The sequence below is a fragment of the Crocuta crocuta genome, unplaced genomic scaffold (assembly GCF_008692635.1).
Source record: "Crocuta crocuta isolate KB4526 unplaced genomic scaffold, BGI_CrCroc_1.0 scaffold556, whole genome shotgun sequence".
In the NCBI taxonomy this organism is placed as follows: Eukaryota; Metazoa; Chordata; class Mammalia; order Carnivora; family Hyaenidae; genus Crocuta; species Crocuta crocuta.
Genome location: NW_027527436.1, coordinates 2,931,541 through 2,948,133, shown reverse-complemented (window position 1 = coordinate 2,948,133; position 16,593 = coordinate 2,931,541). Strand labels below are relative to the sequence as shown.

Below are 16,593 nucleotides of genomic sequence, written 5' to 3'. Positions count from 1 at the left end.
CAAAACCCATAGGGGTGGTCGATCACTCTAGGGATTCCTGGGCATAATTTTGAAAGTGAAAGTGAAGATTTAAGAAATACATTTTTTTTAGGACTCTTAGAAAAAGTAGGTGGCTGATCATCAGGTATCTTCCACTAAGACTTCCTTTTATTTTTATTTATGTATTTATTTAATTTGAAAGGCGTTTCGTTTAGAAGCCAGACCTAGTCCCTCTGAGATATAAATAGACATTTTAACTCCGAACTACGTTTAATTGCACTCCTTCCTCTTTCCCTATTGAACCACATTTTCTTTTAAATTTTTTTCCATGGTTTTCTGTTTTTTTTTAAGCTCAGAGGGAACTTTAAGCATGCATGTGTGCTGTGTGTGAATGCAGACCAGATCATTACTGAAGAACTGAAGCAGTCATCTAGGTGGTTCAGACAAAAGTAATAGTTAATATGGCTGCATTGATCAAACCCATGTTATAAATCGGTACTTTTCTGGGTTTTATTTGGTATTTCCCAAAAACAAAGTTAAGGTGCAAGTAAATTGTCTTGCTCATGGTGAAAGACCCAGTAGCTGACTGGGTCCAATATTTAAATTCAGGGTCTGGCTCTGCCTATACGCTATCCATGGGACCCCATTGCCTCCACAGTTAACTTTTTAAATAACTGGATCTTAATAAGAATAATTCTGGCTTTTTTATTTGGTGAAGAGGCCAGACTGCTAAGTAGTCCACTGTCTCTCATTCTCTCTCTCGCTCTTTTTTTAAAGGAACGTTTTCTTTTTTCTTTTCGTTTTCTTTTTTTTTTTAAGTTTATTTGTTTTGAAAGAATGAGAGTGAGTGCAGTAGCAGGGGACGGGCATGAGGGAGAGAGAGAATCTCAAGCAGCCTCCACACTGTCAGTGTAGATTCCCAAAGTGGGGCTCAAACTCAAGAACTGTGAGATCATAATCTAACCCAAAATCAAGAGTCAGATGCTCAGCTGAGCCACCCAGGTGCCCCTTCTACTCTCCTTTATACCAAAAGTCACTATTTTAAGAGGAATTTGTGTTAAATATCAGTGGGTGCAAAATATCCAATTAAGAAGTCTCTCTTGGGTGTCAGAATCCTCATTATTCACTGAACGTCTATTAGAGAGGAATGTTTCCAAATTGCACTCTAGTGTGTGTGAGTCGAAACTATTTGTTTTCCTTTATTTTGGGGCTCTTTCTTTTTTAAACTTTTATGTTGTTTATCAGCAGTAGTTTTTAGAGGTGAAGTAGATGAACATTTGACTTCCTGTGAGACATTTATAAAAAGTTCAGCCAGAAACTGAGTATATTTAACTACTACATATTATTTTCTCCTGAAATGAAAGAAACAAAACTACTTTTCTGTTCTTTTCTCCTCAGCTGTGTGTCCATGAAACTTATAAAAAGCACCAACAAGTTGAACTGGTTTGTGACTTTTACTTTGCCATTCGCAAAATGATCAGGGAAAAATTTAAGAGCATCTAATCAAAGCTCAGCATAATTTTGAGCACTGATGCAGAAGCCGACTACCATATGAAACTAATGTTGCATTATGAAATTATGGCTTTAAAGTAACTTGATCTGCCCATCTTTCCATGCAGGCTTCTCCACGCTGTCCCTGGCGGACCAGATGAGCCTTCTGCAGAGTGCTTGGATGGAAATTTTGATCCTTGGTGTCGTATACCGATCTCTTTCATTTGAGGATGAACTTGTCTATGCAGATGATTATATAATGGATGAAGACCAGTCCAAATTAGCAGGCCTTCTTGACCTAAATAATGCTATCCTGCAGCTGGTAAAGAAATACAAGAGCATGAAGCTGGAGAAAGAAGAATTTGTCACCCTCAAAGCGATAGCGCTTGCTAATTCAGGTTGGCATATTGACATGATCATTGTTACATTTTTTTTAATATTTCAGTTTTACCCTTTTCTCAGCTTCTTCAGGGATTTCCTAAACCTGGTTGTAAATTCTGTAGGAGACAGCAAAATTATAGTCATTACAGCTTTCTAGTGAAAAGTTAGATATAGGAAAAATCAACCTGAATTATTTTTATTGTATTTACTTACTAAAAGCAGTGAAACTTTTACAGCCTAATGAGTTTCCTAACTGGTGGTATAAACAGACACTCTCAGGACAAAATTACCTCCATTGCTTGTAGGCACAAGTGAAACTAAGTGTGAATTATGGATATTCCGAAACCTTTTTTCCACTTCAAAAACGCACATTTTGCAATTGGAAAAACATAGTTGATGTTGTCTTTAGCTTTGGTTATCAAAGAATACTCTGTTTTCTTGTATTCTGGAATTCTCTAGAAATCTAGTTCTCCTGGAGTATTTCTCTGAAAGGTACCACCTCTACAGTAAGGGTTAAGAATTATGGGAATAAATGGTCTTTACATTTGAACTGAAATGTACTAAAATAGCAACCTCTGATAAGTAAAAATCGTTGCTGCTTTGTTGTTTTTTTCCCTTTGTGCCTCTCCTGATGCTTTATTGTGGTCTTAAGTCTCTTTTAGCATTTGCATAAAGTTCAGGATAGATCCCTCCTTAATGACGTGCCGATCATTAGATACCTGCGTGTCAATAACATGCTCTGATGCTATGTACCATTGACAGTCACACCGTGCCCCTCCATCTGCTTTTGTTTTGACCCTATCTTTGAACTTTATCTTGGTTGCTGGCCAGTAGTTTTCCCTTTAATTACAAGAAGGAAACTGTCAATAAAATCTGTTAAATGGGATGCAATGAGTGGCTTGAATGGACGGACGGCTATTTGTTCAAATTCTGCAGCATTCAAGGTATTGACAGTTTGTTTTCTGGGGCCATATGTGACGATCAATCTCAGGCTGGGCTCAGCCGCGCTGAAAAATGAAAAACCAGATTGCTTTTGCTTACTTGTGGATGACGACTTTGTGATTTGGCGCGGTCCTAGTGAGATGAGACCTTCTGCCCAAATTGCCCTCATGAGAGCTGGGGACGCGTGACTGTTTTTTAGAAATAATTTTTAATTGATTTTGTAATTAACAGTTCATCTACAATATTGATGCATGAATCGTTGGACTGATAGGAGGGAAATTGTTTTCAACAATGAAGTTGTACTTTCCTATTTGTCTTCATAATGGAGTTTAGCATCGCATACTTTTAATTGCGAATGTAGCCTCTTGCTTACCACACCATTCACCTCTTTTTTTTCCTGCTCCCCAACGAAACTGTAGAATATGATTCTTTATGACAAGTGGCAGTGGTGATGCAAACTCTCAGATACCCCTTCTCTGACTCTCCAGAAGAGAGTCAAAGTGGGAGACGGGAGAACAAATTTTCCCAGAATTCGTTAGTTTGCATGGACTTCACATAATAGCATCTCTCATAATTAGATGAAAACTTTTGCAGCAATCGTTTTGGGAAGAATTTGTGTTTGCTAGTCATACAGTGATTCTTATTTAAAACATATACTTGGTTAATTTTATTTAAAATACAGCGAACATGTTTTGTATCTTTTATATCACCTACTGCTTTTTAAAATTGTTAATCATAAATGCAGATAAGTGCTAAAACCCTATCAAAATTGCTAAAATCTTATAATTTTAGATGCTAGCTATATACTTTCTGGCTGTGGATTATAATTTAGAGTACCTGAATTAATTAGGAGCAGCATTTCTGTCTGTTGTTTAGAAGCGTAATCATTAATGTTTTGATATGTAAATATTCGAATCCCACAGACCCTGCTGTAGGGAGGAGGAAGTGACCTACTTTAGTGCAATGACTGGTGATTATAAAGTCTTTAAAGAGCTCGTTAGTTTGCTTTTCTTGTTTAAAGCCAGACATAGTGAACAGGCCCTCTCTTTCTCTTGTACTGGTAGTGAGTAACACTCAGAAAATTTCTCCATGTCACAAAGTTTTTCTGGAAGTGATTGTAACTTTTTTTTTTTTAGTTTCTCAATACCAAAAAAATCAACTGAACCAGAGTCCATGAAAAGGAGACATGGTTAAGTACTTTAAGGACTATGTTGATGTCTAAATTGTGCCACCGCTCTTCTGGCATATGAATATGGCCTTTCCTCATGTGTCAAGCCCACACGCCCCACCCACCACTTTAGCACGGGATGAACCACTCAGAAAATCTTTTTTTTTCCTCTCATACTGTCCGTATGATGCTATTTTATTCCATTTTTTGGCCAGTATTTTGTTGACAACAAAAAAGTTATAGATTCAATTTTGCTTAGATCCAGTGATTGTTAAACTGCTTGAAAACACATCAGTATGAAAAATGTTTTAATACTTTTGAGAGACACCCTAAAAAGCTCATAGATTTGCTTTTAGTATTCAGAAATTGCAGATTAGCATCAGTGAGCTTTGGTGCAAAAGAAAATGCTATTTTAGTATTATTTATATAGATATCTTAGCATCCTCTGAACGGCTGTAGGTGTTAACAACTGTTGTCTCATTAATCTAAATTTCAACATATTTTAAACATCCATCTTTATTCAATAATTATAAATATTGCACTTATGCTTGGGAAGCAGGGACTGGTCTCCTTGATCATAGCTGTCACATATTTTTATAGCTCTGTGTCTGGCATGTGTGAATTCAGGAATTCTTACAGCACCAAGAACATCATCAGAAGTACTTTCCGTATCTTGAGGTATATGGACAAAAAATAAAACCCAACATATTATAAACTAATACTGTAATTCTCATATTCAAATATTAAAAACCCTAAATAATTGTTCCACTTGGTTTTGAGGGTAAGAAACTCGCAGACTCACTTAAACTCTAAAGTTCTTACTTTTGAGTGCCCACTGCCTCTCAGCCAATTATTGCCTCCCTGGTAGACCTGTGTGCAATCGAGTTTAAAAAGGAAAATCTAGGCCACAGTTTCACCATTGTTATTGTTAGGTCACAGTTCTCTCCTCCATACACCGAGAAGTTAGTCTGATCTCTAGAATTCTTTCCATATGGAGAATTTTATGATTCTATAATTAATGTTATGTCTTCAGTGGAAAATTTAGTGAAATATTACAACACACATTTTGGTTAAGATTATACCATGTAATTCTATTCTCTCTGTTTGGTTCTACCAATTCTTTATTTTTTTTTTTTCTTAATGTTTATTTCTGAGAGAGAGAGAAAAACGGTGTGAACAGGGGAGGCTCAGAGAGAGGGAAGCACAGAATCCGAAGCAGGCTCCAGGCTCTGAGCTAGCCGGCAGCACAGAGCCGGACACGGCGCTCGAACCCACGAACCGTGAGATCATGACCTGAGCCGAAGTTGGACGCTTAACCGACTGAGCCACCCAGATGCCCCAGTTCTACCGATTCTTATGTCTAAGAATTTGATGCTATTCTCACTGCCCCCAAGAGAATATATTCATTTTTATATAGGGGAGACCAAGCAGCTTCAGAGGAAGAATTAACTTTTAGTTTGGTCATTCTGTTTTGCTCACATCACAAGTGACAGCTTCATTGCTGCCCCCACACTTCAAGTTGTGTCACCCAGCCCTGCCCCCATCCTGGAGCCCTCTGAGCCCAGCCCATTCAAGAATAAGCAGAATCATGGTGTCTGGGTGGCTCAGTCCACTGAGTGTCCGAATCTTGATTTCAGCTCAGGTCGTGATCCCAGGGTCGTAGGATCAAGCCCTAGGTTGGGCTCTGCACAGAGCATGGTGCCTGCTTAAGAGTTTCTCTCTCTCTCTCTCTCTCTCTGTCCCTCTGCCCCCATCCCCACTCCCTTTCTCTCTCTCTCTCTCTCTCAGAAACAAAAAAAGAAAAGAAAAAGAAAAAAAGAACTTAAAAAAATAAAAGGATAAACAGAATCTACAGGCTGAATGCTGAATTTTTATTTATATATCATACTTCTAGAATAATAGTATCTGTTAATATAAAACAGTTAGTAATATTTTGGTCATCAATTTCAAATCCTAAGTAATTATAACTACATCCTGATAGTATTTTGTTTATGAGAACAAATGTTTGCTGTGTAGAATGGTGATATAATTTCAAAGGATAGAAAGATTGTAGGGGACTGGAATGAGGGCCATATTTAATCACAACATTTGTGATAAAACATAAATTTGGCCAAGTGTTTCTTGGTCTTTTTTCATTATCACTGCCTTAGGGTAGCCTTTTTAGATATTTTTTCTTAATAAGTCCCTAGTGAAATGTTAACATCACAAATATATTATGTATCTGTTTGTATAATGTATATACGTGTGTGTGTGTGTGTGTATGCATTTTACCTTTTAAAAAGAGATTTTTCCCCCACTTTCCAATTTCAGATTTTGCTTCCTTTGAGAATGCATGCTTTAGTCACATAGCTTTTCTTGTCTGTAAAATGAGGCAGGTGATTTAAGTAATGTCTCATATCTCCTAACTGGCTGAAAATTTTTATGTGAGTTACTTTTAAGTGAGAGCAGTGAGTTTGGTCATATATTTTGTGTACGGTATGTGTCTATATATGCTGAATTTGTAATATAGAAATATTAACATCTTCATGACTCTGAACAATTAGTATAAAAGTGAAAAACCTCTTCAGTCCCTTTGTATCTCCTGGGCCCTGAGATATAATTTTATTCAGATTTTGACTAAATTTGCTGATTTGATATTCTAGGTGTAGCTTTTAGATATTGATCAAGAGATTATCCATTTTTTAGAATCTCTCAGTAGACTTTTTTTTTAATTATTATTTTTTTAGCTTTTGCTGGGGAATCTCATTAGATTTCCATAACATGCCTGTGAAGTAGACCTGTCCAATATCATTTTACAGGTAACTGAAGCGAGCCGATAAAGATGTGTGGCCACTGTGAGACGAAAGGCTGGGCCCCCTCTCTCTTGCTATCAATAAGCTATTTCTAGTCCACCAATAAGTATATAGCATGTCTTTAAAAGAGTCAACGCAGAAGATTAGCAATTGCAATTTCACATCTGCCAACCTAAATTAGTAGTTTTAATGTAGTTTAAACTTTTGCATCCACTTTATCTTCTTGTCTTCTTGGAATTACATTACGATAAAACACCCTGGAAAGTGACAAAAAAGAATTGGGGACAAGTGTTTACTACATTTATAGCATTTTATAAGAAATGATTATGGGTAGGTCTTTTGTGGCAGGTAGATATTTATTCTTCACTTTTACCCAGGTCAAACTGAAATTAGTACTCTCTGAGAAATCAAAATTATGACTTTATATCTTCTATTTTTCTTTGACTTTTGTTCAAATCTTCCATCACTGTTTGATTTTTTTAATGTTTATTCATTTTTGAGATAGAGAGAGAGAGCAATTGTGCACTCAAGTGGGAGAGAGACAGCAAGAGAGGGGACAGAGGATCTGAAGCAGCTCTGTGCTGACAGCAGACAGCTCAATGCGGGGCTCAAACTCATGAACCAAGAGATCATGACCTGAGCTGATGTCTGACACTTAACCAACTGAGCCACCCAGACACCCCTAATTTTGTTTAAGATGATATATTTGATTCGAAGTGGGTGGCGAATTTATTTAATGTAACCTTTTAATTTCATCCATAGTGTGATATTTCAAGTTTTTATGTGAAAAGTAAAAGTAAAACATTTTGAAATGTTTCTTATCACATTCAGTGATCCCTGTGCCCTGACATAGTGTGAGAAATATTTGCTGCAAGTGTCTCTGTGCTTCCAACTGGGGAATAAGCACATAAACACTCTGCAATTGCCCTCCTTCTAGGGAATGACATAATGTAACTTTATTTCGTTTATGGCTGTTAATATAATGATTACTCCCTTACAAAAAGGTCACTAGCGTGGTGCAGATCATTTATGATATTGTGGAATGTTGAAATATTTGCCACCCAAGTTGCTATCAACATTCACTATGGAGTATAATTGTCTTTATCACTTATAGTAAAAGGAGTTAGAAAGCTCCTGGCTAAGTGTTAGATACTGGAGGGAGACAGAAGGCCTTAAGTAGTTGTAGGGAAATAAGACAGGCCTAGTAGGGAAATCTAACTGCAAGGTAAATAGAATAATGGTAATAATAATTTGGGATTTATGAGAGGGGAGCTTGGAAGAAAGCAACTATGGACTATGGATCTGTAGTTTAACATTTGATATAAATGCAGTATAGGAGTGATTTGTGTGGCTGGTATAAGTGTCAAAGTGTGGTTTGATAGAGCAAGAAATGAGGAAAACAGCCCTTCTCCCAAAATACATATGTCCCAGTGGAAAGCTGTAAAATCAGTTCTGTTCTTCTCACCATGGATAAGCACAAAGAATTGTTATTACTATTTCCAGCATTAGAATTATAACCTTTCTGCATTAGGAAAGACCTAAACAGGTTTTGATCTAACCTCCTACTTGGTATGTGAACAGCTTTGTTGGCATTTCTGCCACGTGTCTCTACAATCTTGCTCAGAATATTGCTTCACTCACTAGTTTCTAGAAGGGACCATTCCATCAGAAGTTTCTCATTATCCCTCTCTCTGTCTCTTATCATTTTAATGTAAAATAAAACACAGAATTTAACACACATACACATACACATGCACACACAACCAAATGTGTAATGTAATGGATATATTCATTTTCTATGGCTGCTCTAACAAATTACCCCAATTTGGTGACTTTCCACAGTACATATATATTCTCTTTCTGTTCTGGAGGTCAGAAGGCCACCATCATGTTTGCTAGGTTAAAACAAGATGTAGACAGGGTAGCAATCGGGCTGGAGGCTCTAGGGGAGGGCCTGTTTCCTTGCCTTTTTCAGCTTCTAGAGTAACATTCCTTGCATTGCTTGATGCACGGCACCTGCCTCCATCTTCAAAGCCAGCAGTGTAGAATCATGAGTCAGTGGTAATATTGCCTTCTTCCTTTGCCTCTCTTTTATAAAGACATTTTTTATTTCATTGAAGACCTTCCTGGATAATCTAGAATAATCTCCCAAAGTGGATCCTTAACGGCAGCTGCAAAGTCTCCTTTCCCATATCAGGTAACATTCAGGTTCCCGTGATGGACTATCTGGATATCTTTGAAGCCATTTTGCAGTCCGTCACAATGGCTATATGAGCAAGGATGAGAAACAAAACTTTGCAAGATATCCCAGAAACCCCTTCATGTGTCTCATCCCCATCCCACCCCCCTCCTTTCCCACAAACGTAACCACTATCCTGTTCTGTTTTTTTTATCATTTCCTTATGTTTCATTATAGCCTTATTGCTAACTCTGTATCCTCAGACACAATAGTGTAGTCTTGCCCATTTTGAAAAAAAGAAGAAATTAATGGATTTTTTTAACTCTCCTCTAATCTGAATGTTCATCTTTCATTTTCATTTTATTACAATTTTTTTCCGTTGAAGAAGCCAGGGCATTTGACTTGTGGAGTTTCCCACAGCCAGGGCTTTACAGATTGCATACTCTGGGAGCAATTCACTATGTTTCTCTGCCCTTTGCATTTTGTGCAAGTTGGCAGCTGGATCCAGAGACTTAACCAGACTCAGGTGCAATCCCTATAGCACCTGTAGGGGGCGTGCTGCTCATTTGGGAGGCATGTAATGTCTGGTTGTCTCAATGGGATGATAGCAGCTGCTGATGCTCTTTACCTAAATCATTCATCACTGGGGGTTGCAAAATGATGATTAATAAGTTTTTCATCTCTTGTTTTCTTCCACCCATTGGGATAGATACATAAAATGATGCTTTAGTTCATCTGTTATTTGATTACCAATGATGCAGTTTATATAGGAGCTTGCTTCTTTCCCGTCATTCACCAGTTTTCAAATAAAAATTGATGGCCTGTCTTTTTGACATATCATTATAACCAAATGTATTTAAACATACTCAGTGGATTTGAATCAATTGCAATTTTCATCCTTTTCGAAGCTCAAATTGCCCCCTTTTGGGTCAGCAGGAATCTCTTCAGGTTGGCGTCTGGAAACTTTCTGAATGACTTAGTAATTGCAGATAGTGTCCTTTCTATCTAGCTTCAGGTGTTCTGTACACGCCTTAAATATTCCCTGGCTGAAGCCTGGAATCTAATTATAATCTAGGTGCCAGGTTGCTCATTGTTTGTTACTACTTTCCTGGCTTGGCCATCCTTCCTAGGTCTCTTCAGGGGACAGAGCTAGGAACACACACCATCCTGATTCTGTGTGTGTGTGTGTGTGTGTGTGTGTGTGTGTGTGTTTTGGGGATACCTTGTCACTTATTTTTGTTTGTAAGTGTTGTCTGCGGGTTTTTAGTTTGGCCATCTAGTTCTGTTTTATTTTATGAGCAGATTTGGAGAGATTAACAAATTTTACTGCCACCAATGCCACCTTCCTAGAGTTCAGTGTGCCTATTTATAATGAAAAGTTTATGATTGGCACCATTTTTGAAAATTTAGGGTCTCATTGACTCACCTCTCATTACCCCTATTCACGTAGGCAATTTACAAACTCTAAAGAAATCAACACTTGGATTCCACAGAAAAGGTTCCTGTGAGTGTTGATTTATCTGAGATACTAGACTTGACTCTGAATATACTGTGTCTATTTTTAATATTCATTCCCATCCTCAAAATAAGGTTTGGCATCATGAGAAAGTATTGCCAAGAAAATATTGGCAAGAAAGTATTTTCTCAAAGACAGCTTCCAGATAGGATTTAAGGATTTGGGCATTCTGGAGTAGCTATGTCCATGCCCACAATAGTTTTTTGTTTGTTTGTTTGCTTTTTGGTTTTTTAACCATAGAGAAAGGCAGTGTTTTATTACAGGTGAAACACAAAAATAAAATCTTCTTTTGCAATGGCTCTAAGTCTCACTGAATTTTGCAGTTGTAGGTGTGAGGATATCTAGCTCTCTTCCCAAAGTAAATGGTCAGAACTAACATGTTCCTTTAGGATCCCCCTTCACAGAGTAAAATATTGGCACTTAATGAAAGGGTTCTATCTTATTACTAAGTGTTAAAATTTAATATATGGGTGACAATGTATATATAATTTGAATGCTGGTTATCTTTTGACACCTAGATTCTTTTAGAACAGCACACTGGCTTTGTAGTTCAATAACCCTGGCCTGGCCATTGGAAGCACCTAGATGTTTAAAACCACAGATGATGCCTTGGATCTAGCTCTGATTTTCTAATTGATAGGTCTGGGCTTGGACCCAGACATCCTAGTTTTTTTTTTAACCATTGACTCAGTGTTTTTAATGTAGAGCCTCATCCTGTCTAGTTAGTTCATGAGCCTGTGATTCCCTTTATTAAGTTTTGCTGCTTTTCATTAGCACAAATACTGGGACCATTTCCTTTAAAATATAAAGTTGAAAAGAAACCAGCACCAACAACCAAAGCTAAACAATTACATAAATTAATGCCAGTTCTACTGAGCCTGGCATAAATGTATAAATGTAGCCAAAAGAACAAAACAGATTAAAAGCCACAGAGCCAGAACTTGAACTAGGATCCTAATGGAGATTAATATTTTCTTCAGCAGTCTGCCGGCTGAATCATAGTCTAATTAAATAGTTCAGATTTAGTGAGTTTGCATTTAAAGTATTAGCAGATCCGAGAATGGGTAAAGCTAGAATGAGTTAGAATCTTTTCTGTAAATGGGAAGTTAAATTATCATAGTAATTTGATTAAATCATTTTTAAATCTCTCAAGCTAAATCACAGCCTTTAAAGAATAGTTTGAAGTCTTAATTGCTGTTTGTGAGCATATCTCCCTGCTATTTGTTCTCGCCTCATTTCCTGTGACATCCTATAATATATCTCCTGCTGGGCAAGGCTAGTGGGGAAGGCAAGGCTTGGGGCGGGGGGCTGAGGTGACTGTAGCTCACTTCCAGCATTTAGAGTATCTGCTGTGGAGAAGAAGGGCACTTACTCTGTATCATCCCAATATTTAGAACCAGGACCAAAGGATGTAAGTTGTAGACACATTTGGGAAAAACCTGAGGAGGACATTTTTAATAATCGGTGCTGTCCCTTATAAAATAGAATGCTCTACATACTTCTAGAAATGTCTTCATTAAACATGTTGTAGAGAGAAGATTCTTGGTGAAGATGGAAAGTTGAATAATAGGAACTCAGAGGAGAATTATAACTCATTAAAAAAAAAAAAAGGAAATGCCATATGCAGAATCGTGAATTCTGGTGGCATAATGTGATTCAAAGAAACCTGAGTCAACCCTAACTCTGGCACAACCAGTGCCACCTGACTTCCAGGCAGCTGGGAGGTGAAATGAGGCAGTGTTCATAAAGTGCTTATCAGAGGCCTCACCCCAAACAGGAATTTAATGTATGGTATATTTATTATATTTATTCTGCTTTTTTTTTTTCTGGTCCAATGGGCAATAGTTATTTTGTGAATTTGCCTGTAAGGATGCAATTCCTCTCCTCCCCATCCATTTATTCCCATGTTCACTTAGAGTGCTTTGAGTCGCGGGACAGACTGGGTAAGTCCACCATATCTCCCTTCCCTTATGTGCAAGGTGGGCTTTTTGGTATGTGTGTTTTTTTATTTGTTTTTGTTTTGTCCCTGGACACTCTCCATTAGTGTATGTCCATGCCCACCATTTTCCCTTCAGACAGCATTTAAGAGTAAAAACAGAGAAGAAAAATTAGTCCATGTTGTCATCTGCATGACAGTTTTTCCCTCAGTAACATTACCAACTGTTACACATCTTTGGAAATATGTGTCCTGTTGCTATGAGAAGGCACATAAGAAGTGGATGGGATTCTCATTGCTAAAAGGGTCTAGAGTGAAGAGAAGCCTAGGTAGAAACAATCCATGGAGGCACAGGCTAGGTCAAGTACCGGGGTGTTCGGAGCTCCACTCCACAGCACCGCTATCAATATTAACAGAGTGAAAGAATTCCTTCTCTTCCACCAGGCAGGAGTTGAGTCTTGAGAGGTAAACGCTGATAAGCCACTGTATTCCAATGCAAAACTCTTTTAGAGAAAGGTGTCACTAATCACCGAATGTAAATAGTGGTCAGTTTACCAACGATGTGATAAAACAATTTCAAAATGACGGCGTAACAGAAAAAAAGCAACAAAATACAAGCGAGTTGTTAAAACATATTCCTGGTTACAGCTGCCAACGTTTTAATTACTTTGCCATAATTTTTTTCTATCATATGTTTTTAGCCACTTGATTTTAAATTACATTTCCTCTCTCTTTTTGTGCATGTGACCTGATATTTGAATTATATGAAAGATTAGGCTAACTCCATATATCTTAGAGCTCTGCATTCTCAGAGAACGAGAATTATTAAACATGAAGAATCCCCCAGACTCCATTATGTGTAATTAACAGATAAACTGTCATCAGAATCAATAAAACGTGCTAAATGATTCAAACTTGTATATAATTAAGTGTCTGTTTTAGAGCTAGAGCAGTAACTTTTCTTTCTCCTTGCATCTCACATTTCTCAAAAGAATAATTGTGGCAGCCCTGTTAACCCTTTCCTTGCTTGATTGAATTAGATTTTTAAATTAGTCACTTAAAGACAAAGTTCACCTTCACAAATGTGAAAAATATTTCAGGACTCATTAATCTAAAGAATTCATTTGTTTTTCACTAGAAGTGGACTATGGAAGGATGCTTTAAGGAACTAACTGTTAACAGGACATTGAAAATCTTAAACAGATAAGCAATTTACTGTGATTACTGTATATTCTAAAACTGAACACAGTGTCAGATTCAGTGCATTTACGTGGAGTTCTTAAAACCTTTCTCATCTTTTCTTTTTTTTTTTTTTTTTTACTTTTGGGAAATATGGGCTTTTTGAGGGCAAGATCCTAATTTTAGACAATGTTACCTCCACAGCACTTAGAATAATACTTTTAATAGATTGCCTTTGATAATTGTTGAATGAGTGACTAAATGCATGGATGAGATAATGAATAAAGTAATCAAAATTGTAATCTCTTAAAAGAAATTCTTCTCTGCTTGCTCAGTTTTAGGAGAAAACACACATGCGCGCACACGCGCGCACACACACACATACATACTTTTAAATAATGGATTTTTTGCAGTAATGTTTGTGTTCTAGGTCCATACTGGAAATCATCTACAGTAGAGGAATCTAGGGGGGAAAATATAGAGATTTTAGAAATGTAAAATTCCCTGAGCAAATCACAGCGTAGAGTTTCAAGAAGTTCAAGGATAATATTTAACTTCCATAACCCTAATCTACACATCAGGGCTGTTACTGTTATTGATATCATTCCTCTGTGTTTTGCTTTCTTGCGCAGACTCCATGCACATAGAAGACGTCGAAGCTGTTCAGAAGCTTCAGGACGTCTTACACGAGGCCCTGCAGGATTACGAGGCTGGCCAGCACATGGAGGATCCGCGCAGGGCTGGAAAGATGCTCATGACGCTGCCGCTCCTGAGGCAGACCTCCACCAAGGCCGTGCAGCACTTCTACAACATCAAACTGGAAGGCAAAGTCCCCATGCACAAACTTTTTTTGGAAATGCTGGAGGCCAAGGTCTGACTAAAAGCTTCCGGGGCCTTCCTATCCTGCACGCCGAAAAAGGGAAAATAAACCCAAGAGTGATGTCGAAGAAACTTAGAGTTTAGTTAACAACATCAAAAATCAACGGACTGCACTGATAATTTAGCAGCAAGACTATGAAGCAGCTTTCAGATTCCTCCGTATCTTCCTGATGAGTTTCTTTCTCCCTTATCTCGTTTTCTTTCTCCCCTTCTTCTCTCATTTCTTTTGCTCTTTTTTTTTTTTTTCTCCTTCCCTTATTCCTCTTCTCCCTCATCTCTCGGCTTTCTTCATTACTGGTTCCCTTTTGCCTTCATTTCCTTCCTTCTGTCCTTCCTTCCTCCTCCTGCTAAACCTCCTTTTCTTTTCTCATCCTTCCCCTTTCTCCTAAATTTCAAATATGTCTAGTTGTAAGGAAATTGTCTTGTTCCTTTCCTTTCCTTTCCTTTCCTTTCCTTTCCTTTCCTTTCCTTTCCTTTCCTTTCCTTTCCTTTCCTTTCCTTTTCTTCCCTTCCCTTCCCTTTCCTTCTCTTCCCTTCCCTTCCCCTCCCCCTCCCCCTCCCCCTTCCCTTTCCTCCCGCTGCTGAACTTTTAAAAGAGGTCTCTAGCTGAAGAGAGATGGAAGCCAGCCCTGCCAAAGGATGGAAATCCATAATATGGATACCAGTGAGCTTGTTGTGAACCATAACGTCCCCAATGACTAAGGAATCAAAGAGAGAGAACCAGCGTACCTAAAAGTACAGTGCAACACAAACAAATTGACTGAGTGCAGTATTAGATTTCACGGGAGCAGCCTCTAATTAGACAACTTAAGCAACGTTGCATCGGCTGCTCCTTATCATTGCTTTTCCATCTAGATCAGTTTCAGCCATTTGATTCCTTAATTGTTTTTTCAAGTCTTCCAGGTATTTGTTAGTTTAGCTACTATGTAACTTTTTCAGGGAATAGTTTAAGCTTTATTCATTCATGCAATACTAAAGAGAAATAAGAATACTGCAATTTTGTGCTGGCTTTGAACAATTATGAACAATAATGAAGGACAAATGAATCCTGAAGGAAGATTTTTAAAAATGTTTTGTTTCTTCTTACAAATGGAGATTTTTTTGTACCAGCTTTACCACTTTTCAGCCATTTATTAATATGGGAATTTAACTTACTCAAGCAATAGTTGAAGGGAAGGTGCATATTATCACGGATGCAATTTATGTTGTGTGCCAGTCTGGTCCCAAACATCAATTTCTTAACACGAGCTCCAGTTTACCTAAATGTTCACTGACACAAAGGATTAGATTACACCTGCAGTGACTCTGAGTAGTCACGTGTCTAACGCACTGCACATGGGGTACAGATGCGTAGAAGTATCAGGAGTGCACCTCTCTACCTGGGGGGCACGTTGCCATGTGATCGCTAGCTGCCATGGTGGTTAGGAATGAGATACTGCCTGTTTGCAAAGTTACAGACCTTGTCTCAGAAGGAGCTGTGAGCCAGTATTCATTTAAGACGCAATAAGGCAAATGCCAGAATTTGAGGAAAAAAAAAAATCATCAAAGACAGCAGACGCCTGACCAAATTCTAAAACCTAATCTTTATGAGTTAATTCATTTAGGAATGTTTGTTTCAATTAATCTGCAGTTTTTACCAAGAGCTAAGCCAATACATGTGCTTTTCAACCAGTATTGTCACAGCAAGAAAGTCAGTCAGGTTCCAGACTGTTAAGAGGTGTAATCTAATGAAGAAATCAATTAGATGCCCCCGAAATCTACAGTCGCTGAATAACCAATAAACAGTAACCTCCATCAAATGCTATACCAATGGACCAGTGTTAGTAGCTGCTCCCTGTACTATGTGAACAGTCTTATTCTATGTACACAGATGTAATTAAAATTGTAATCCTAACAAACAAAAGAAATGTAGTTCAGCTTTTCAATGTTTCATGTTTGCTGTGCTTTTCTGAATTTTATGTTGCATTCAAAGACTGTTGTCTTGTTCTTCTTGTGGTGTTTGGATTCTTGTGGTGTGTGCTTTTAGACACAGGGTAGAATTAGAGACAATATTGGATGTACAATTCCTCAGGAGATTACAGTAGTATATTCTATTCCTTACCAGTAATAAGGTTCTTCCTAATAATAATTAAGAGATTGAAACTCCAAACC

The 16,593-nt window shown here is 37.8% G+C and overlaps 1 protein-coding gene across 2 annotated transcripts in view; it reads left to right on the top strand.

Moving 5' to 3' along the window:
* ESRRG (estrogen related receptor gamma) overlaps positions 1 to 14,600 on the top strand; it is a 229,193-nt gene extending 214,593 nt beyond the window's left edge. For both annotated transcript variants that reach the window (XM_077759692.1, XM_077759683.1), the window contains exons 6-7: positions 1,599 to 1,868; positions 14,196 to 14,600. In XM_077759692.1, coding sequence (XP_077615818.1) covers positions 1,599 to 1,868; positions 14,196 to 14,440 — 515 coding nt within the window. In that variant the 3' untranslated portion in view covers positions 14,441 to 14,600. The remainder of the gene's footprint in view (positions 1 to 1,598; positions 1,869 to 14,195) is intronic.
* The last annotated feature ends 1,993 nt before the right edge of the window (positions 14,601 to 16,593 follow it).